This window comes from Sinocyclocheilus grahami, unplaced genomic scaffold (assembly GCF_001515645.1).
Source record: "Sinocyclocheilus grahami isolate Dianchi unplaced genomic scaffold, SAMN03320097.WGS_v1.1 scaffold147.1, whole genome shotgun sequence".
NCBI lineage: Eukaryota > Metazoa > Chordata > Actinopteri > Cypriniformes > Cyprinidae > Sinocyclocheilus > Sinocyclocheilus grahami.
The window spans coordinates 1109512-1134177 of NW_015505326.1; the positions used below are offsets into that span (position 1 = coordinate 1109512).

Genomic DNA, 24666 nt, shown 5'->3' on the forward strand with positions numbered 1-24666 from the left:
GTAGCACACACTCAGAACTTTAGAAGTTCCGATCAGCTCTTTTTCTGCTTTGCAGGTCAGCAGAATTGAAAGGCTGTCTTTCACTTTCCTCAACAGGGGATACGAGTGCTATTTGCTCTGCCGGTAAGTTCCACGGTTGGCGAACCCTGGTCGAGTCCTCCAGCACCCTTCAGTGTTAGGCTCGGAGGAGGAGTGTAACGCTAGGCTCAGTACTTGTGTTGTATGCCCCTTTGGTCAGACCTCGTGCTGGGCTAGGTGCCCATACTGAGATTCCCCTCAGGTAATCCTGTATGTGTTCTTCACTGGTATGGTTTCCCCTTTTCTGGTGATCCTGTGTCTTTCCCTGGACAGTTCCTCTGTCCGTCCCTGCATTGCTGGCTGTTCCACCCCTAGTAGTAGGAACTACTGCAGTGAACCTCCCATATGTTTTACTGTCCTTTGGTCAGTCCACATGGGTATCTCCACATGTCACCTCCCTTTGGGTAGGATGTGGCTCTGCTTCCCCGACGAAGAGGGGAACGAACGGCCTACGGCCTCCCCCTAGTGAGTTAATTTCTCAAATTTCCCATCCTGGGTTATCTTGCTTTCTGGGGGCATTAGGAAGGTTATGCCTTGCAATTGTATCTGTCATGGCATGCTTGCTTGTCAGCACCTGCATCACTAATCCTCATAACCACAGTTCTTGGTTGTGGTGCTTTCCATTGGGACCCCATAAGGTCAGTGTCGACGTGATGTTCAGCGTGACTGAGTGAAAGGGAACATCTCGGTTACATATGTAACCTTTGTTCCCTGAAGGGGGGAGTGGAGATGTTACGTCCCTCGTGCCACAATCTTAAACTATCTCTGACTGCCTGGGATGCGTTCTCGGCTCGGTGGATGCATGCCGGCATCTTATATACCCTTATATTCGAGGAGTGGTTTGGCATTCAAATTCCACTCACCAATTCTCATCCCATTTTTCATACTACTCAGAGGTGATTGGACTCCCAAGTGTGATCTCATAACACCAGTGTCGACGTAGCTTCTCCCTTCCCTCCTTCAGGGAATGAGGGTCACATATGTAACCAAGCTCATAACCAGGAACATGCACAGGCTACAGGACTTGATCCACTGTCCATTACCCTCATGGGCTGATGAGCTCTTATTGCAGACAGAGTGAGTGCTGAATATGAGTGCATTCTAAAAGCATTCTGCAATCACTCTTCCACTTGACATCCACTCAAGGCTTTCCATTTCTGATTTGTTTTTGGTTCTTTGGTAGTGTTTTGCTCCTTTTCTACTCTTTATTTTATTTTATTTATTAAGAACAGTGTAAACACCACAAACAACATGGCATCTAATTTAAGATTCTGATTTGGGCCACTTCAACTTGGTGTGGTACTAAATCAGATACAGGTCTGATGCTTCGCAATTTGACCTCAGTCTAAACAGTCATATTGGAATTCATATGACTTTTACATCACTCTAGGTCGACATTTGTCATAATTCTGATGGGAGTCACTCCAAAACTGTTACATACTGGTAGTTATTGTTCAGTGGTGAATATGAAAGTGAGCTGCTAAGGTAGACAGTGGAGAGACAGTGAAGTGTTATAACTCTGTAAAAGCAAAACATGAGGGATCATTTTGTAAATATTTAAATAGTATCTCCTCATCAGTGTCTTTGTCTTCTTTATCACCTGTGCATGAATTCACTGGTATCTGCAGCACATGACCTTATAAATGAATGTGTACATTCTGACTTCAATGGCTCTAATATGACAGTGAGCCTTGTGCGGTCTTTGTTATTGTTCTTTTGCACATGTGGGTCAATTCAGGACCGTGATCAGTTCACACTCAAATCTGATATTGGCCACATTTCAAAACAAAATATTAACAGCCTAAAAAATAAAAAATCAGATCTGAGCGATCAGTCAGAACTGAGCACTAAATGTTGAAAACAATGGTGTCACAAAACGGTGTAACACCGGAGCACGATGATGATGATGGTTAAATAGTCTTTAACAATCCACACACAAGGTAATTCCAAACGATGGGAAGGCTTTACACACATGTAAACATTGCCGTTCAAGACCCGACAAACATTAACAAAACAGATAGGAACTTAAATACACAGGCAAATGAAGATAATTAACAAGACACACCTGAACATAATGACATAATCAGACACGAGGGAAAACTAGGTCAAGGAACACAGGGAAGAAAACAAACTAAAAGTCTATGTGGTGTGACAAATGGACAATTGGATCAGTGCTGAACAATCAATTGTACATTAACACCGTCACGATTTCTGATTTTCACAGTTAAATAATGTGTGAGTCTGAGGTATTGGTGTACTAGCAAGCAAGAAAAAAAATTGGCGTTTACTCTCATTATAGACTGTCTAAGAACAATAGACTGAAATTTTTTTAAGGTTTGTTAATGCTTGTCTCACTGAGATGAGGGTGATTTTTATTTATTATTATTATTATTATTGTTTTTGTCCTGCACAGACAACGCCCTTACACAGTGCTTTAAAAAAAACACTATAAACCTATTTATCAACATGATCTTTTGCAATACAGACATTTATGAAACCGCACAAGATACTGAGACAACCTCATCGTCCTGCTTGTTAAAGGGCTCTTGGGCTGATGCAGATTAAACACCAACAGTAAATACGCTGTACAGTAAAGCTGACTCACTTTACTCACTCGGTTTACACTATGAAAATTCAGCCTATTTTTAAGATTTACACATTTAAATTAGATGACCATTTTCCATCAAACTGAACTGAAACTGAGTAAATGGTATCATTGATATACAAGATCGTTGTAACAATTTGTAGTCACAGGAAGAAGGAGGCGGGAACCGGCAAAACGTTCAAACAAAACTTTAATAATAAAATAAACACAAAATAGCGTGACAGCCCCTCGCGGACAACTGTCGCACACAAACAGAACCAAAACACAAAATAAAATCCAGGCCTGGTCCTCTCTCTCGTCTTTCACTGTAGTAGCTCCTCCTTTTATCCTTCCGGAGCTCCTCCATGGGACTCGATACCGGTGAGTGGTGCAGGTGTCGCTCATTATCAATTACTCCACCTGCCTCACTCCATTCCCATGGCTCTCGGCCCCGCCCCCACTCGTCACAATCGTCATCTAAGAACTTTTTTGACACTCAAGCAGGACAAAAAAAATATCTGAGGATTAGTATAGAAGAAAGGACAGACGGGAGGTCAGGCAGGCAGGGGTTAAAACCCAAGAAATCAGTCCAACACAGTGAAAGTACTGCATGGGGGATGAGACGAGAGTGAAGTCAGAGTTCATGAGCAGTATCATCAGAAGGTGATCACAGCCGATCAAAAGCCAGAGAAAAGCACAAGTTCAGAGTGGACAAGGCAGATCTGAATACTGAAACCCTCTACTGATCTGGGCAGAAAACCAGCATGAAATTATCACAAATAAACAACAATTACTAGAGCGATCGACAGTAGAAGGTGAGGGCACACAAAGACTCAGAGCAGAGCAAGTGCAGATACAGGTAATAATGAGAGAAACAGGTGAAAAACCAATGAGCAGCTGATTACCAATGACATCACATCCAGTCCTGACAGGTACATTTCTGCACTTTACAAAAATATTGGTAGAGGCACATTTTTCCAATGAGCCCATGTTGCAATGATGACACACCGATTGTGCGACAGACACAATATTAATATGCAGTTTTGCATCATTTAATATGTTAAGATTTAGAATATCTTGTTCATCTGAAAGAGGAATGTCAGATATGCCTAAAATGACCTGGGGGAGAATAAACATGGGCTAATTTTCATTTTTGGGTGAACTATCCCTTTAACCTCTGAAGAAGCTTCGTTCACTTAGTCTACCTTCTTGCACTAGATAGATTTAATAATTTTTTTTCCCACACTGAAGAAGCTGGATATATATATATTAAAAAAATCTGGAATTATTCTTCTGTTTTCTGGTCTCTTTTAGCTGCACACGACTGAAAGATGAAGCTCGCTGGATTTATGCTCCTCCTCGTCAATTCAGCGGCCTCCATCAATCTCAAATACATCTCCAAGAGGAACTCAGGTATGACTGCCACTTTACTGCACTTACAGCGTCATTTCGGACCAGGAGCATGTGTTTAAAAGTTTGATGTAAGCTTTCAGTGTTGTATTTTGTGGAGGTCAAGCCTCTCCTGCTGTTTGCTTCCATCTGGAGGAATGATGGGACTATGGATTAAATGCAGTGTTTTTATCACTGGTGAAAAAAGACACTTGGATTCAGTTTGAGCTATTTACAAAAAAGGAACGGAGTGGTTTTTGATGAGATTTCTCTGTGAAATGTTGTGTTTTTATAATGAAGAACCCAGGCTCTCCACACGATCACATAACTGTTTTTCTCCTGCTGCATTGTGTGTGTGTTTGTGTGTGGGTGCCGTGTGCGTTCAGCAATTATGTTATCAGCACCAAACGGGCATTTATGTGGGCGGTAAAAACACAGAGGCAATCTCGACTGTCAGTTTCTCACCCAGCCACAGATTTCAGAGTTTGGCATGTACGGTTTACTGTGCCACCAAATAAGCAGAAATGTTTCCTGTGTTTTAATATGCATGTGAGACGCTGGTTTATAGCAGTGTGTGTGTGTGTGTGTGTGTGTGATGCTGCTGTGTTAAACGTTAAGTAGTAGTGCTTTATTGTGCTATCATGATACCAACATCACTGGATTGTATGTGCTTTGAAACTTTGCGTTGCAGCACAGGGATGAAACTCTGATTATGATTCTGGGGTATAGCATTATGTAACCATGAGTTGCATTTGCCAAAGGAACGCTAATGAATGCTAAAAAGAATATGTAATGAAACGTGAGGGATTAGTCTGATTAGGGTTAGAGTATGAGATGTGTGAAATGTCTCCTCCTCAAATACCAGTAAACTGACTAGCGCAAACCTTAGTAAAACATGTTGCGTGAATACTCTCCTCCCATAAATTTTGCATCTTAAAGGGAAACTCTTACAAATGCATATGCAATAAGGTCAGCCGCAAAAATAACTGTCCACAGCTTTTCATCACTAATTTTTCACTTTGCATCTTTAGTAAATCCTGACAGTAGTTTTCCAGTAAATTTCCTGCCATTGCCTGCGTTCATCATACATAATTTTCTTCACAAGTCAGTGATTAGCTAATATATGTTAACATTTCATACATACCATATGCTACATACACATCATATTTCATTACTTGCATTGTTTTGATTTGCCACACTTTAGGTTGTATTGTGCCAAATACACAACAAATCAAGTAAGATGTGCTGATATTTCTCAAATTTGAGAACTACGTAAACTGTCTGTTCTTTTGTGGTAAATCTCTGTAGCTGTGAGAGACACAGTATTATATGCGGGCAGCAAAGCTGTGGGCAGTTTTTATCATGTGTTTATCAGCCATTCTTATCAACACATTACAATCACAAACATATTAGACTGAAAAAAAATTCAAATTATATAATCTGATCTCAGATTGTCAAATATGTTTTCTAGCAGTTAGATATGCTCTGACAGCATTGTGATTATCCATCTCTGTGAAACTACAGACATATCTATTGTGGCTTTGTTTCACATATACAAAGTTCTGTCATGGAACTCTAGATGGCACAGGCTGATAGGTTCTAACTTAATCTGATATAATCACATGATTATTCACGTGGTGCAGCTGATTAGTTTCTTTCGCATCAGCAGCCAATGAGCTGCTGCTCAGCATTCGAATACTTGGCTAGTGCTTGCTGTAACAGTTGCAGCGCGCTTCAGAAACCCTCCACCTTCCCCAGCTCCACCTGCATACAGTAGATCTGCTACGGGGTGATCTCATGTATGTCATATACAGTGGTGGAAAGAGTATTGAAAATTTGTACTTAAGTACAAGTACTGTTAAATTGCTGAAATAATACTCGATTACAAGTAAATGTACTGGTGTCAAAACAGTACTTAAGTAAAAGTACAAAGTACTCCTCTCAAAAACTACTCAGAGTACTAGTTACTAGTTACTTTTTAGCCGGCCATATTTAATGAATTACCAAAAAATATTCATATCAATGTGGATAGTAGCTACTTTGAATAAAATCCACTTTTATCGTATTGACAAAGTACGTGAATTAGTGGTCATGATACAGGAATTTCTAACTTCAATACCTTGAAAAATTTCAGTATCAATGTACTCGTGAACTGGAAGTTGCAACTGACTTCAGTGTTGTGATGTATTTCCAAGTGAAACGGGATATTGAATAAAGGGCGGGGTTTTATTGTGGTGCACCTTCACTCCACCTCTTGCTAATAGCAGATTCACAGTTGGATAGTGGTTAAGAATATCTGCTTGTTATGTCTGACATCATACTTCACCGCTAACCTAACGCTCTGCCAGACGCCCCAAGAAAACAACAAACTGTGCTAATATACACAATGTCATCTAATACTGAAAAATTATAACCCTAACCTTTATCTCCTTACTGAAATCCCAGATGGCCTGACAGTGATTCAGCTAAAATATTAGTGTCTGAGACACTGTGAGCACGGAGACTGTAGTGTGCACAGCAAATGTTTAAATGCTTAGCTTAAATATGTAATATTAATTAAATAGTGCTCATAAATGGCTGTTGAGATAGTATTCTCAAGTGAAATAAGTAGAGGCATGGACCCAGAAACAGCAGTCCTTACGTCATGACTTAACAAGCGGATTCTCCCGAAGCCGTCAAACAGAACGCCATTCCAGAGCGGAAGCGACGGCAGACAATTTTTTTTTCCAGTGTATTGACTTGCATGGTTCAGTTGTTCACCACAAGACTAGTAATGTGCACTAAAAAAGTAAGTAGGGTAATTTTTTTATTTCATGATGACTAATCATTTTCAATCCCATTGGCAAAACTACCACATACTGTATACTGCTATATAGATATATTAATATTTAAAAAAAAATGTGTCCATCCATTTTTTCAAGTCAATCATTATTTCAAGCTTTGAAATTGGTTTAATCCAAGCCTTCTAAAAAGACACATTTGCTTTATATGATGAACAGATTTTAGTATAGGCTTTTATTTACAAACATATAAATATCGATCAATTGCCATTACAAAAAAAATTTTAAAATCTTAAACATTTGCTCATTATGTGTATTTGTGTCTTTAAAATAGGGTAACTTGCAAAAGATTGCAACACAAGGAAGCTTGATTTCAAATTTGATTTCAAACTGAATTGAATTTACAAAAAAAAGACAAGTACACAGTCAGTAATAAAATTATAAAACAAATGACCTCACTTCAGTTTGAGGTATTCAAAATATGACAACACTGATCTTTTATAAGCAGTGATTTAAGAGCCATATGCAGTATGTTAGGCCTATTTATTTAGATAAATGGAACATCAGATGGCTTTGACCTGTAATGACTGATTTATATGTACAAATCAGACAAATATCCCATTCCAAAACATTTCTAGCATATATTTACATTGTAAAGAAATTAAAGTTCCATCTTTGATTGTTGAAAGACTTTCTGGTGCATTTCACTTACAGCCAATAATATTTTCAGTAGGATTTTCATCGGTCAGGCGTGGATCTATTCTGATAACTTTTGACAAAGTTTAATCCAGGAGCAAAGAGAAATAATTTCTACTTTAAAAGCACGGAGAGATCGCGATTGCACACAGTCTGAGTGCGCACAAGCAATATCGGAGTGAGAGGACAGGCAGATCATTTGTATAAGTTAGGCCTATTTGAGAGTTCGCATCCAGTTTTCTGCGATTTACATGACTGTGTTCTTATGTTACAATAAAGCGCTAGCCACATTTGTGCGGGAATGATTAAAATTATGCGGAATTCCTGCAATCCCGCGTGGACATTCGGACTCTGTAATTGACAAGAGGCGGATGCGTGTCAAACTCGCTGTAGGAGAGAGAGACGCAGCTTGTATCGGTGTATACTGTGGAAAATGAGTAATGGGACCGTGTCAGATATTTCAATATCGGTATCAAAATATAGATATTTATGATAACACTACCATGTAGTTTGTTTCTCCAAACTTTGAGTCCATAAATTACGCTGAGCTCCCTCACTGTCTGATCAGCTCTTCACCTGCTGCAGCGGCGGCTTTTCCTGGTTTAGATATCAGGGCTGTTATTGGTCCCTTCACGATCGGATTGTCTTTATTGGCTGCTGAAGTGCCGTCAAAGGTTTGAATATCAATTCAAGTTGTGGGCGTACTCAGTAACGAACTATGATTTAAAAGTAACAAAGTAGATTATTTTGCTTAATTTGTACTTAAGTACAAGTAAAAGTACAGCTTTAAAATATACTCAAAAAAGTACAAGTACCCGAAAAAACTACTTAATTACAGTAACGTGAGTAGTTGTAATTCGTTACCTCCACCACTGGTCATATATGGGGGTTTTATCTCATATGTTATGTGTGCAGCAGCAGTGTTTCTTACATGCTCACAGCAGCATGTTGTGAATGTATTGGCAATAGAAAGTCTTGATACTTGCTCAGCAGCAGCAGCAGCGTAGCATATCTGTTCCGCCAAGACCAAACACATTAACATGCTAAACTCTCTGAGAGTTGTCTTGACAGAATTTTTTGTTTTGATGGCTTAATTGGTGGCAGAGGAATACTACACATATGGAAAAAAAACATGAGGCATATATAGCCTACTAAATTTGCTTGTAAAGGAAAAGCAGGGCATTATATCATAAATATATCTGATATTGATATATATAATGATGTGTGACTGTGCCAAGGTCTGTACAGTAAGTCTCTTTAAAATATTACATAATTTGACCTTTTTATGTCAAGGCAAAGTTCAGACTGTGAAATGTCATGTGGTGAGACAGTCAGCCTAGAAACAAGATGATCACTGTAACAATATTATTATATGATTTTTTTTTAAATGTTATTAATCTGTAACCCAAGTTAACTTTTGTGTGGACTAATTAGATGATACTAATTAGATGATTTACAAATTAATTCAGAGTATTTCTAAAAATATTTAATATTCTATAAAAAAAAAATATTTTGAAAACCTATTTAAAAAACATTGCTCTTGAAAATGTTATAAACTGTTTTCCAAAACCAAATTTTTTCCCTCCACATCAATAGAAAAAAAAGTTTTTAGAAAGATATTTTCTTTATCATGGACACTTATTAGTCATTCATGTGTTTAGATGATATGTAGATTTGAGAAAATGTACAAATTTTGGTGGAGATAAATAATAATGTCACATACAATGTTTGTGAACATGCAAATGCTGTCTGTAGAATTTGTAGTCTTGAGGTTTGCATATACTAAACATTTGAATTATTAAATAAATTATAAATTCAACAGCGATAATAGATCCTAAGTCTGCTAGTCTAAACTTGCAGGACTATCATTTCTCTGGTGCACAATAGAGAGATAACCAATATAGAGTGATGTATGCAGAAGAAAAGCCCTCTACGAAGAACTGGGTGCCATTCCTTGATCGATGTTAACTCTTACACCGTGTCTACGCCAGACAAAATACTATAGAACCCATTATAATCAGTGATGCTTTCTACACTGGATGCGGTGCGGCGCGACATGACAAATCCCCGACAGTAAACTGCTGCGTCGTTCTATGACATACTAACTCAATTCAAATGATTTGCAATGGTCGCTTTGTCATGTCCAGTGTAGACAGACTGGCGCGGCGAGACACCTGTCGTATCCGGCGTAGACACAGTGTTAAGTTTTTCATTTATTTATTCATTTTTCCCTAAAATGTTCATGGTAGTTATCTACATGATATTTAGCTTTGCATTAGGGACACTGAGCAGTCAAGCAAGGCTCTTTGATTCTCAGAGTTGTCGTGAGGACAGCAATGCAGTGCAGGCAAGAACACATATGGATATTACAGAGAAAGAGCTTTAATAAAAGCAAGTTATTATGGTAATTATTCTCTGTGATTGGCCTTATTCAGTGGGTCAGCCACTGGGCAGCTCTCACCTCTTTCCTTACAGGATGGATGGAAAGATGTGTGTGAGGCTCCCCATCTGAAATTGCTCCCAGTCCAGCCCTGATTTTAATCTATGAGACAGTCAGCGCAGTAACAAGATGAACACTGCAACAATATTGTAATATACATTTTTATGTTATTAATCTGCAACTGTAATGTAATTCACCTATGTGAAGTAGTTACTTAATGTACACACACACACACACACATATGCATACATACCCACACACACAATATATCAGACCATCACACTATCACCACCATATTTTACTGTTGGTATGATGTTCTTTTTCTGAAATGCAGTGTTACTTTTACGCCAGACGTAATGGGACACACACCTTCCAAAAAGATCAACTTTTGTCTCGTCAGTCCACAGAGTATTTTCCCAAAAGTCTTGGGGATCATCAAGAAGTTTTCTGGCAAAACTGAGACGAGCCTTTATGTTCTTTTTGCTTAGCAGCGGTTTTAGTCTTGGGACTCTGCCATGCAGACCATTTTTGCCCAGTCTCTTTCTTATGGTGGAGTCATGAACACTGACCTTAACTGAGGCAAGTGAGGCCTGCAGTTCTTTGGATGTTGTTGTGGGGTCTTTTGTGACCTCTTGGATGAGTCGTCGCTGTGGTCTTCGGGTAATTTTGGTCAGTGGCTAGAGATATTTAACTCAGGTGTGATAAACCACAGTTTTAACAGGGGGGCAAACACTTCTTCACACAGGGCCAAGTAGTTTTGGATTTAGTTTTCCCTTAATAATAAAAACCTTCATTTACAAACTGCATGTTGTGTTTACTTGTGTTATCTTTGACCAATATTTAAATTTGTTTGAAACATTAAAGTATGACAAACATGCAAAAAAATAAGAAATCAGGAAGGGGGCCAACACTTTTTCACACCACTGTATATACATACACATATATATAGTACTTAGTTTTTACCAGTTTTTTTTTTTACCAGAATGCCTGACTCTCTAACCATCCAACAAAATGTTTGTGCTAACCATAAAATGAATAAGGAAGGTCATTTCCACAATTTTAATTGCGAGATGAGCTATTCTAATTAGTGACATATGATATGGTCAACAGTGAATATCAGTCACACAGTCATTATGCAAAAAAATGTGCAATTGATTAATCATAAACAAGTATTCCATATAGAGTTTAAAGGTGTACGATCTTCTGTTCAAGGCCAATCATGCATCTGCAGTTTAAATGTAACCTTTTAAAGCTTTAATATAACTTTAATCAGGCAAACTGCCCTTGACAGTGACTAAAAAACACATTTTCCCTAAGAGAAACAACATGTCTTAAAAGCTGGAAAATAAGCTTCTCTTAATTTTTTGCCTGAAGTCACCCATCAGAAAATTAATTTCCATCTATCTACACCTTATGAGGACCTTGGGAGTGTAATATATGTATTGTAATTTAAGTATTAATGAGTATAACAAAGTGTCCCTCAAGTGTCCTAAGATTGAGGAAATGCATCTGAGCTACTTTGTGCTTCGAGAGAGTAATTTGACAAGAATAAACAGCTGAAAAAGGGATAAGCAGATTATGTGTACAGTACTGTATGTAAATGTAAAGTAAGGTATGTCTGAACAGCTAACACTAATGTAATGTGCGAATGGCCCTTCTCATGACTTCTTTCAGTGTTTCCGGTGCTTATAGGCTAATTTTTGACAAAAAAATATTAAGCTACAGTGACACATGTCCCACTCATCAATCACTGAAACACAATAGTCAGAATTTAACCTATTTTAACTTTGACCCCATTCCAGCTACATCTAAGAGAGACACACAGTATCTACACATATATCTGTATTCTATTCTAGAGGTTTTCAAACAATACCTGGATCCTTCTAAGCACATTTTAGAAACTTATCTAATTTACATACAGCATAATATGAGCAAAACGTGTTCTGGGATTAATTGTGGTAATGTTACATGGGTCCTGATAACAGGATCAATATTCCGGTATTGTTCTAGCTGCTTTCTCTGACAATTTGACCACCATTTTACTGAACCAAAGCCCATTGTGAATGTAGCTTGTGTTGGGCTGAACTCTGCCCATCTTCTCTCAAAGAGAGACCATGATCTATTACAAGATCAGTTGAGGTGGCTCTCATCACATCTGTACTCTCTATCATGACTCCTGAATGGATTCCATGAATGCATAAAGGAATAAAGTGCATAAGATGCATAGAATGAGTCAGTAAGTTGGTCATCACTACTGCAGAGTTAAGTTTACTTTTGGAAAGATGAACTGTTGTTTCTCTGAAACTAATAAGTTGAAGAACCTTAAAATGCATCAAATAAATAAGAGAACGATAATTTATTTACTGACATCAGCTATACGACACCTAATGCACTGAGAGAATACTATCTCCGGAAGGAGTTTGGTATAAGTGATATGTGGCAGTGACGTCTAACATTTCAACCGATTTGAACGTGAAGCACTGTGAGATGTTGATCTCCTGGATCTCCAAGAGGCTCCTAGAAATCTGGAACACACAGATGAAACCCTGAAGAAGTTTCAGAATAACAATCTGAAACAGAGACTTGTAGTAAATCAGCTCAAAAGGGAAATATTTATGACTAATTATAACTGGTTATGATTAATAATAAATATTTAGATTAGATCTTAGAATTAGTTGTAGCAGAATCAATATGACAATTATTTGATCTGTCCGTCCACCGAGCAGACAATAATCATTTATCAATTCAAGGAAAGATTATTTTCCTGGCCAAGGAAAGTAGCTTTCCTTCTTTATGCAGTGCTAGCAGTAATTTAGCATATGTAGCAAGGGTTCAAACATTCAGTGACTTCGAATTGTGAGCAGCAAACAGAGGCAATCAATTGTGAATATAAGGGATTTAATAAATGAAGCTATATCTAACATATAACTAACTAAGCAAAACACATATATACAGAATGAAGCAAAGTAAGGAAAGGAGAGAGAAAAGTAAAAGAATGGCTGTATTTCACATCAATTAACCACAACATATGAAAATCATCAAAGAATCAAAAATCACCTTAAAAGGGGCTGAAACTTAATCACGCATCTAAATAATTGTAAATGGTTACTTGCATTGGCTTCGATTGCTGAACAATAGTCCTGATGCAGTAGACAACGGAGGTCTTTGATGAGTTCTTTAGGAGTGAGCTGGAAGTTTACTTCTGGTTCTTCTGAAGATAGGAAAGTCCACCGCGAATCGAAGTTACTTGAAGATAAAAACTGCCGAAAAACAAACTCAAGAGGAGAGTCTTAAGAGTCTTGGAAAGTGTTGTCTCAAAAGAAGAGGGTTTTCTGAGCAAAGATCATTGCGGGCTGATGACTTTCGAGGGTTTCTCTATTCACACCCACCTTTGGGTGGAATATCCAATACCAGGCGTGAATTTTTGAGCGGGAGAAGTTTCCTTTGTCTCACTTTATGGCCCATTTGCATGTTTATGGGTCGATCTGGAATTGGTGCAGTTTTAACACAAAATATAGTACAAAAGTATAATGCATTTCACAATCACATACTGTACATCATTGTTTGAGGAATAAAGAGCAGATAATATTGATACCATGGAAGAAACATTTAGAATATATTAAACCAGAGATACATTCAAACGCTGAATATCAGCGTTTAGGGCTTAACTAATACAAATAACGAGTGGTAACTCAGCTAATCTAATAGGGAAACGTACAAACAACACAGGCATATACCAGATATATTTGTAACTGATTCATTATTCTCTAAATAAAGTAAAGGTCTTTATGTGTGTGTGTGTGTTATGTGAGCCTGTGGTAGTTTGCTGGTCAGCCAGGCTCATTGGTGCCTGGCCAATTGGTGCCTGGGGGGTCATTTACTTGTCTTTGGAAATTGTTTGAAGTCAGTTGGGGAGATGATAGTGGGGGACTGCTTAGCATCTCCTTGATAGTGGGGATGATTATTTGGCAATTTAGCCCCCATATAAATGTAAAGTCTGTGACCAGGACTGTAATTTATATGCAAATGTCAAAGGCTAAAATGGGTCTCTTAAGCCATAAACCCCAAAGACCATGCATGATTTTACGCAGACACTACAGACTCTCTGGAGACTCTTTCTCAGAACTCAATCCGCTTTTGTCTCTCAGGACGTGCTGCATCTGTTGTTGTCTCACTGGACGGAGACTGTGAACGTAGTCCGTTAATGTCTCTTTCCTCACAAACTGAGACTCAGAGCGTGGGATCTGTTATTTTCTCTTCCTTCACAGGCCTGAGACTTCTGTTAATGTGACTCTATAGACAGACTGGAGACTCAGAACGTGGTTTTCTCTTTATGTCTTCTACCACTCAGTCCAGCAACTCAGATTGAAGAGTTTCTCTTGAAAGGGTACATTAACTGCTGCTGTGTGTAGATCAGCTATGCACAATGTTTTTCCATCCACAGTTGGACAGCTCGGTGGAGATGCTGAACCAAACCTTGAAAATATTGAAAGACCTCATGCTCCCGTTTTTTTTGCTGTTTGGAGTCTGTCGGTTCTATTGAACATGAGTGGGATAAACTGAAACACCAACTGTGATCCACTGTCATCACCACACATAAGTGCCTGTTCCATTCCGGAACAGTCTGTTAGATTTTCCTGAAAATTAGCAAGCTTGACCAAGCTCTTGTGGGGAGAATACTTTATTGCTGTGTAGCACAGAGTTCGCTCTGAGTGATCAACCTGAGTAAGCTCCCACTGAATACCTGCAGGAAATCTGATTGTACACACCATTTTAAAAATGACTATTTATTGGTCATTCAATTTTTTAATTAAACGTCTAATCCAACTAGAAACATCTACAGTACTACCACACCCCAGTTATCAACATTCTGTAACGTTGGGAGGCGTAACAATGCAGAAGTGGATCCAAGTGTAGGCTTTTATTAGAATCGTTGTCAAAACAGGTAGGGTCAAACAACTGCAAACGGGTATAATCCAGGGCGAGACAAAAGAGTAATCCACAAAACAGGCGAAGGTCAGGGCAGGCAACAAACAATCAGATACAAGGAAACAGTCCAGGGTCAAAACAAGGCAAGGCAACAAGGAACCAGGGAAACTAGGCGTGCTTCTCAAATAGAAGGCTGCATCCTTCCTAGTTCAGTCCTTCAGAGTCTTGTAGGCTAGAGTCCTCCTCGGCATTAAACGCTAGAATGAGACGCTCTAGTAAGTGTGCGTGGCTACGTCACATATGTTCCCACCCTTACAGTCACGGCACAAAAACTCTTTTGTTTTGGAAAAGTACTTTGTATTACAAATCTTTATATTATTTTGCTTTCTATTAATGCAATACAATGAATCACAGTCGTCTAGACTCCCCTTGGCTTAAATTATTTGCAGTTTAACGTTTAGTAAGTAATTTACACCAAAACAAACGATAACATCTATCCTTTCATGTCCAAAAACATTATTTTTGTCTTACATTGCCTAATAAATTCAGACAAGCTCAGTACTGAATCATGTTTCATCAGTTTATTTTCATGAAATGGAATGGTACAAAGGATTGTGGGTGATTGAAGGTCGCGGAGCATACATCCCATGCATCCTTCAAATTCAGCTGAATGATGGACGCGAAATGAAGGCTGCCTTCCAAGGATCCTTCCGATTGAGATGGCCTTCAGCGACGTTTGATGACGTGAAAGCTGAGATATGCAGCCTTCCGTTTGAGAAGCACCCACAGACACGCTACAGGCTAGACAATACTGAGCCATGAATGAATGGATATCCAGGCTATAAATAGGGTGAGACTGATGGAGGTAACAAGTCCGGCAAAGGATTATGGGAAATGTAGTCTGTGAGAGTGGCAAGAGTCAGGGGTGGAGTGCCCTCTGGTGGAGTTCATGGGCACTCCAGCTTGAAATCGTGACACACACAGTTGTAAGTTAAAAAAAAAAATTGTATTCATAATGTAGTTATTTAAACCACAAAACTACCAATTTATCGATTTATGAAGATAGTGCAATTAATTAGAAAATGAGCTCAGATGTTTTTGGAGTTGTGAGGTCTGAGGTCCTTCTGACATTTGCCACTGACTCTGATTTGTCTGTCTTGGGTGAATATGAGATATAATTTGTTTTGGGAATATCTAACATAACGTTTGCAATAGGTTTGCACTCCCCTGCTCTTAATGCATCATCTTTCCTTCTTGCGCATCATTGAGTCTTTTCAGCCTTTGTAATAGATATGTATGAGTCCATCCAACACATTCTCACTCCCAGCTCATCACATATGGATGCTTGGCATAAATTTTTTACGCGCTGGCTACCCCTTGAACAGTCACTATTAATAACATTATTGTGGCTGTTTAAATTGAAAATCATACTACAACATACTGTATATGTCATAATGAACATATATATGTACCTCAATATATAATTTTTTGACGATACATTTTGTGTTTGCACATTGACACCAAAGGTTTCTCTTCAAAAGTAATGGGGCTCCGTGCACATTGAAAAACAATGCTAAAGAGGAACCCAGTGCATTTAACAAGGGTTAAAGGGTCAAGGGTCCTGACCGAGCGTCCATTAGTGACGAGTTGAGATTGAGAATGTGTTGGTCCATCAGTTGTGCTCAGTGTGGAAAGATGGATATTTCATACAGTCGCTGTTGTGAAGGGTTTAAATATGCAGAAGATGCTGGAGGCAGTGTAACTGCTCAGGACAGACAACTCCTGAAACTCATCACAGAGCACAAAAACAGTTGTGAATTCAACAAGGTAAAGTTTTCTTACTTTTTCAACAGCACTGTGAGTATTTAATGGGATGTGATGAATAAAGACATGAACGATTATAATTGTTTGTGTGTTGCGTACGCAGATGTCATTTTATGACCAATTAATGCAGAAAAGCAATTATTTCCAAAGATTTCACCTTTTTCATCTCTGTGTACAAACACTCACAATATTGCGAGGAAGACTGTGTTTTGATTTTGATTAAAATAATAGCAATAATAAAGGAAAGGGCTTTTTTAGTGTGAAGCAGTCCCCATGGAAACAGCATGAATCAATCATAAGTCAGTCTCTGAGACATCAAAGCCATCCATTAACTAATTCCCATCTCTCTCGCTGTCAATCTAGGATTGCTTTTTATTATTGTGTGGACCAGCAGAAGGAGTTTTTCTAACTGTGATTAATTATGAACAGCAATCGATATGTGTGTGGTCTGAACGTGAACCTATACAGCTAATGAATAACCTGATCACAGCCACAATTTAACAAGCTCGCAAATAAATAAATAGAAATATAATAGTACTCTGATCTGATAGTATGTTTATACATGACTGTGTGTGTTCATGTTCTACAAATAATTCTCTTTTAAAGAAGAAAGCAGGGTTTCAAACTAAGATATTTCTGTGAAGCATCCAGTCTTTGAACATTTGAACAGATCTGATGAACTACAGCATCTATAATAACTCATAACAGGCCCCTGTCCAACATGTGTGTTGGCAGCTTAACCATGACAGCAGTAAATATAAATTTAACATGTACAGGATGCTCAACATGTTCTTTCTTTCTTACTAATTTGGAGTTAGGGCTAATTTGGAATATTTAGTTAATAACAGAATCCCAGTCAAAGCTATACAGACTTTTCTTTTCTTTTTTTAATTGAATATATGTCATAATTGCTGTGAACTATCGATTCAGACTAAATTATTACACTCAGATGGTTTATAGGCTATGAGTAAGATGAAGATGTTTGAAATGTCTCTTATTCATGGAATTATTAAATAACATAACAATGAATTATAATAACTATCGAATAAACAGTGACAAATTTTGAACGGGTCAATCTTAATCCATTAGTCACTCTTTAACTTTTCTTTTAACTCCAAAAGAAAAACAGTAGCTCTCATTCAGTAGTAATTGCATGGATTCATTTGGAGTTGTACACACAGAAGAACTTGTCTGCCTAATTCACAACACGTGCGTATACACAAGAATTTGTTCTTAACCTCATTCTAATGTTAATGAACTTGGAGTACTAAATGAGCGGCCGTGTGCCCAAAGGCTAGTCATTAGCATAAAACACGTCCATATAAGGACTTTCCACACAATCTTTCCTTTACAGTCGTGCGTCACTCAAACATATGATGCTCTCTAAAGATGCATGTTCAGATGTGTTAAGATGAGACTGTCTGACATCTATAGTCGAGAGAAAAATTAAAGGTGGTTGGGAAATTTGACATCTCATGAGATTTACATCATCTTAAGATGCAGGAGTTTCACGCCAAAAATCAGGCACTCATTGATGAAATTGTCATTCATAGATATGTAGGCAGTAAATTTTAACTGTTTTTTAAATGAATGGGACGCATATTCTAGAAGGCTTTGAGCTGAAATATAGTGGCGAATGCTGAGTAGATGTGACTTGCATTTGGCTTCGTAGGACTCTTTGTGTTTACCCTCATTTGACGTCTTTTTTCGCAGTGTATCTCAGATTAAGCACACAGAACACAAGACTGAAGAAGACCAGCCAAACTGTCTGCTAGTTTGTAATTAAGCTGCTCACTGATCTCACCAAGTCCTCTGCTCTGTAATTTTGCCAAAGCTGAATCCATAAAGCTGTATATTATATAATTGACACTCAAAGATGGAGAAGAGTTTTTTTAAGGACTAATGTAGAGGCAGTTGTGCGGCAAGTTTATATTAATCTATGAATCACATTGTAGATTTCCTTCAGAAATCTGAATCCAGGTTAGCAGCGAGAGATGCCGTGATCGTACAACCCCACAATTATGAGTAGACAGGCTGCAGAAATACAGGACTGAATATCCAGCCCATCGCAACTCTGCTGTGCGAGAAAAACAAAAACAAAAGCAGTGATCACAAAATACAATAACAGTGAGAGAAAATCATGTTGTTTCATGTTACTTGCTGGTTAAGGCTGGTATTAGCCTCGTGTGTGTGCATGTGTGTGTGTGTGTACCTGGTATTTATCACATTATGGGGACCAAATGTCCCCACAAGGATAGTAATACTAGTAAATTTTGACCTTGTGGGGTCATTTTTGAGGTCCCCATGAGGAAACAAGCTTATAAATCATACAGAATGAGTTTTTTGAGAAAGTAAAAGTGCAGAAAGTTTCCTGTGAGGGGTAGGTTTAGGGGTAGGGTTGGTGTAGGGCAATAGCACATACAGTTTGTACAGTATAAAAACCATTACGCCTATGGAATGTCCCCATAAAACATGGAAACACAACGTGTGTGTGTGTGAGTGTACTGGTATATATGGCTTATGAGGACACAAATGTCTATAATGACATGGGTACTACAACATAAACATGGTTCCCCTGTCCTTTTCTCGGTCCTCACCCACTAGATCCACGGCTCTCTCTCAGGGTTCGGAAGCCCGCGCTGCAGTGTCTTCCCCCCGGAGAGAGAGCCAGGCACTTCATCTATCTTCCTCCGAGGAGGTAGAAGTGATGAGTGTCGAGACAGAGGAGACTGTGGACTCGCCACCGCAGTCCCTCGCGTATGAGGAGCTTGTGGAGGTTGTGACTCGTGCTGTAGCCAAATTAAATATTGATTGGCCAGCCGAGAAACAGGATGCTTGTCCTAAGAGCAAATTAGACGAGTGTTTCCTGAAAGCGAGGTCACCGCCTTCATGACGGGGCCTTCCGTTTTTTCCTGATCTCCATGCCGAGGTGTCAAGGTCGTGGGAAAACCCGTATTCTTCCCGTATATATAGCCCCACAGTCTCTAATTATTCTAATATCGTGGGGCTGAATGAGAAGGGATATGGGGCGATGCCAATGGTGGAGCAGACGCTCGCGAGCTATCTCTCCCCATCCTCAGCATCGTCCCTGAAGGCCCCGAAGCTTCCCACCAGGCCTGTTAAGTTTACATCTAGTCTGGTTGGGAAAGCTTATACGGCAGCAGGTCAGGCTGGCGCATGCTTGCACACCATGGCGGTGTTACAAGCGTACCAGGCTGACCTGTTCAAGGACCTGGATGACAAAGATCATCAACGGCTACACCGTCAATGACACGCATTAAAAGCTTGGTTAGTTATTCATCTGACCAGCTACTGCTCTAAACTATTTTAAAAAAAAGAGACAGCCTTTAATTCGGGATACAATGACTGGAAGAATATATCAGTGCACTGCTAGCTCGTTCAGCGCAGGACTGTTGATGCTCAGATAGACTCCAGTCTTGCGAAGGATGTGCTTGCGCAACAGACATACTGGCGTATTAATACTAAGACTCATAATTCCTAGCCTCTCGCGGACTGTCTTTTGGTGGTGAGAACGAACAACTCGCCTCACCGAGACATGGTCATTTATTGGGAGGCCTCGGGTTGATCAGCGAACTATCCTCTACAGCGTGTGATGAGTTTATTCGTGTCATGGCTGACAAAGTTTTGCATGTTATTTTGGGTGAACTTAGAAGAGCAGAGTATTTCTCCTTGATTGTAGATTCTACTCCAAACATCACCTGCAACGACCAACTAGCTCTAATTATTCGCTGCGTCAAACAGGACAGCGGGGAACTTCTGGAACATTTTCAGTTCTTGAAAAAAATTAGCATGTCTGCTTTTCAGGAAACAGACGAGCCCTCTCTTCACTGATGAGGACTAGGCATTTTCCACTGGTTTACGCAATCTGATGAGCATTAGCTATTTCTAGCGCAGTCTGCCTGTTATCTCTTCCGCTGACTCAGAGGAAGCTCATTCGCTGCTCATATATCAATCATATTACGCGTTCATAACCCACCGTCTCCGATGACGAGCGTGCATTACACTTCCAGAAAAAACATTTACAGGGATGAAACATGAAGCTAATAAACCCCACGATGAAGACATTATATGATTTGTATGGGATTTCCATGAGATTCTGCCTATTTTCATATTAATACAGTGTGTTTACATGAGAAATGCTAAGCAGGTGTAGCGATTAGCTTGATATAAAAGGCTACAAATAACATATTTCGGCAACATTATATGACCAAAACCCTCATTAGATCGCAACCGGAGGTTATTACAAACACTCGATGGTGGTTTAAAGTGAGTTCTGAGTAAAAACAGATTAACCCCTTAGGTATTGAAATTTGCTACCGAACGACAAGACATTTTTCGATACTTGATGGTATGGAGGCAATTCGCTCGATGCCTAAAAATTATCTCGATACCCAACCATAGCCACTAGATGCTCAGCGAGAGCTGATGCAATGAGAACTCTCAGAGTTGGATACGGAGCAATCAAAGAAGCTCTGGAGAGTATCCATGATGATAATAAAAACCCAAACAGGACACAATATGAAGCAGGACAGCTTTGCGCAGTTATGGACAACCTAGAAACTGCCATTTTAACAGCTGTTTGGGACGAAGTGCTTAAGACCGTCAATGGAGTAAGCAAAGAACTTCAACAGGTTGACCTGGACCTGTGTACTGTATCTGTTCTGAGTGAAGAGCAACATCTGCTCTTCAATGACTTGAACGATAGAGAACACTGCTTGCAGGGCCGGATCTGCCTCTTATTGTGACATAGGCAAAATAAATGTTTGCCCCCTTCCCTATTAATATATAATATTATCCAATCCCATTCATTAAGGTTAACTGTTTCAAGAACAGTAATGTTACCATCTCGCTACTGAGAAATTTCATGTTGCTTTTCAGCTGTGAAACTATTGATAAAGTGGTGGGGCAGTGCTGAAAGGACGTTTCTGTGTGTCTGTACTGTATGTGAGCGAGAGCTGGAGAGACAAAGTGTGGTTTCTGTAAATAAAAAGTTACACACATTGCACCCATTCCACACCCTATATGAAAATATATATACAGTATATAGATTTTTTTTTTTGAATTTAGAAATTGTATTGATGTTTTATTTTGTCTGTTTAACTGTGAAGTTTGTTTATTTATTTATTTATTTTTTAGAAAATAACAAAATTGCACAAATCAGGATTTTAAACTACACTATCAACATTTTCGGAATGTTAAGCACTTCCTTTCAGTGTCCATTTGCTGAAAAAATAAAAATACAAGTGTTTATTTGTACCCTATTCATGCAAAAAAAACAAAAAAATATATATTTTTTTAGAATTACGTTAGCCAATACTAACATGAATGCTACAAATACAACTGTTGTTGTATTGAACAACATCTTGTGCATTGTCTCAGCATTGATGCTGGTGGGAAACTATTAGATAATTTCAGTTCTGCGAGGCTTTCATGCTTGAGTTGTCTTTAAGCACAGTCTGCTGCACCGATGCTTCAGTATCCGTGAACATCTGCCAGTGAGCACTGATATCAGCTGATCGACCTCTGCTCTTCCTCTCCGCTCCAGCCAAACGTCTGCGAGGACCTGGGAGTCGTCACACTCCCTTTGATCTGCCTGAAACTGTTGGGTTTGCCATGCACTCCTCTCCACGTTTGGAGACGATGAAGTGCCGGAGGGCGCCGTGGATTTCAAATGGAGATAATATTCATGCGATCTGACGATCCCTTATAGTTCCCATAGAAACAATGTTTAAAGGCAGTGATTACAGTGAATCATCTGCTAGAAGCAACCAGCAGAAATATTCAAGAAACACTCCTGTCAGTTGAGAGTATCTGGAAGGATAACATTCATCTGCTCTGGTTTCGCCGAGCTGAAAGCCCATCTTAGATAGCGTACCGCATTTATCCCAGCATTACTGTGCTGCTGTCTTATTCCTTAGAAAGTGTTTAACCAAGAGGAAATAATTTGTCTTCCAGCTGAACAAGCTGCAAGATAATTCAGGTTTTGTTTTCTTCCCTCTCCTGTTCTGTAGTGCTGTTTTAAGAGCGTGGGAGGAGGCGAGAGAGATGATAGGTCAGACAAAGAGCTCCTTCTCTGGCTCTGAACCGAACATGCCAGAAGATGCTCTCTTCCAGAGGCCACGGATACAGACTCGTTTCTTTCCTTTTTTCCTTCTCCTCCTGACTCCTGAATCCCCATAGCAATTTTCTGGCTGTCTTAATAAATAGCAGTAATATGTTTTTTGTGAAAGCACCAGCACTTAAAGCCAGTGTGGCTCATGGCGGGTGGGGATGGACGGAGCGTTTCTGAACAAAAAGAGCTGGGAAACTAGGGCAGAACTGAAGAATTGGCTATTATTTGGAGAGTGTGGTGTGTGGCCTCTGCCAAACGCGGCAGTGTGCATCTCGCCTCGAGAGAGGCAGCCGGAGATGTTCAATAGCTCATGCATAATTGCTAATGAATCCTTCAGGTAGTGCGGTCACGTTTGCCAGGCCGTTAATGGAGGAGGCGCTCGTCCTCAATCCCACTCAGCTGAGACCAGCATCTTTCACATCCACTGAGAGAGAAGGTCAGATCTGCCCAGGGTTCACATAGCTGAGAGATGCTTACAGGAGGAGCTTTGCTCTTCTTTGTCCTAAATATAGCTGGTTTCTCTTAGCTTCCAACAACACAGTAAGAGGCCGTTCACACAGTGGAATAAGGCCTCGAGACACGCGCTGCGCCATGTTTGGACAGAGTTTCATTCATGAGACGCTGCAATAGACGCGAGACGTCTAGACTAGTGCATGTTTTCACATAAAGACAAAGGAAACGTATTCTGTGTGAACGAGTCCTAAAGAATCCATAAATGTAGGATATATGCGGTATTAATACACAATAAATGTGTTGAAAGCCAGGTCTACTGAGAGCATCTGTTAACTAGCGATAATCGTTTGGATGCATACACTGTGAAGCATATATTGTTTTGTGAATGCACTCGTTATTTGAGCTGTGAAGCTCTTTTTAGTGGTGCGAGGATGATCTTTTGGTTGAAGAGTTTATGCTGTATGAATAATCAATTCTATTACATTCATTTTAATACTGCTGACTTGTTGTCTTTTTATGATTATTGCCTTGTCTTCCTTGATACAATAAGTACATTACTGTAAACATTATTTGAGACATGGGTAAAAAAAAATCGTTCTCATTACCCGAAATAAATAAATATTAACGGAAATCAAAGATATAAAAACTTAATTTTTTTTAAATTTTAGCTAGTTTCCAAGGCAACATTTTTCATTTTCATTTAGTTTAACTTGACTAAAATAACTAACTGGATCTAATAACTAGAACTGAAATAAACATTAATAAAAACAATATATCCATTTTTTATTAAAAAAAAAACAAACAAAAATGGCACACAATTTTGAAAACTGAGATGAAATTGCTAAATGATACAAAATTAATAAAACTTAAAAATTAACATGAAAGCAAAAAATATGAAAATAACATTTACTTCAAAACATAAAAAAAACATAATAATTCTCTGTGATACTAAAATAACACTGGCTCAAACTCAGGGCTGCTCGCTAAACGTTTGCTGGTCGTGGAACCAAAAGATTTTAATGATGTTTAATTCAGTTAATAATTCTTGAATGTCTCATTCTTCAGTCAGCGTGAACAAACACAGCAGTAACATTCTCTGACAGCGTGTCCGGATTGAAAACGATAAGAGAAAGATTAACAGCACAAACTAATGCAAAAGTAGAGTTTCTGTGTGAGTGTCGACGCTGGTGGCTGCCTGGTCGTTTCTGGTATGTTTTCAGCATCTGGTGTGTGAGAGCTTGTGTGTAATGAGCAGGATTCATGTATGTGTGTGTGTGTGTGTGTGAGAGAGAGAGAGAGAGAGTGTGTGTGTGTGTGCGTTTGTGAGAAATGTGAGCACATACTTGTATATAATGACAGG

At 39.1% G+C, this 24666-nt stretch overlaps 1 protein-coding gene across 1 annotated transcript in view; it reads left to right on the forward strand.

Moving 5' to 3' along the window:
- The window catches only part of il1rapl2 (interleukin 1 receptor accessory protein-like 2), a 267837-nt gene that overhangs the window by 27191 nt on the left and 215980 nt on the right, over positions 1-24666 (forward strand). The window contains exon 2 of the mRNA XM_016281153.1: positions 3977-4075. Within this exon, the coding sequence (XP_016136639.1) occupies positions 3994-4075 (82 nt within the window). The 5' untranslated portion in view covers positions 3977-3993. The remainder of the gene's footprint in view (positions 1-3976; positions 4076-24666) is intronic.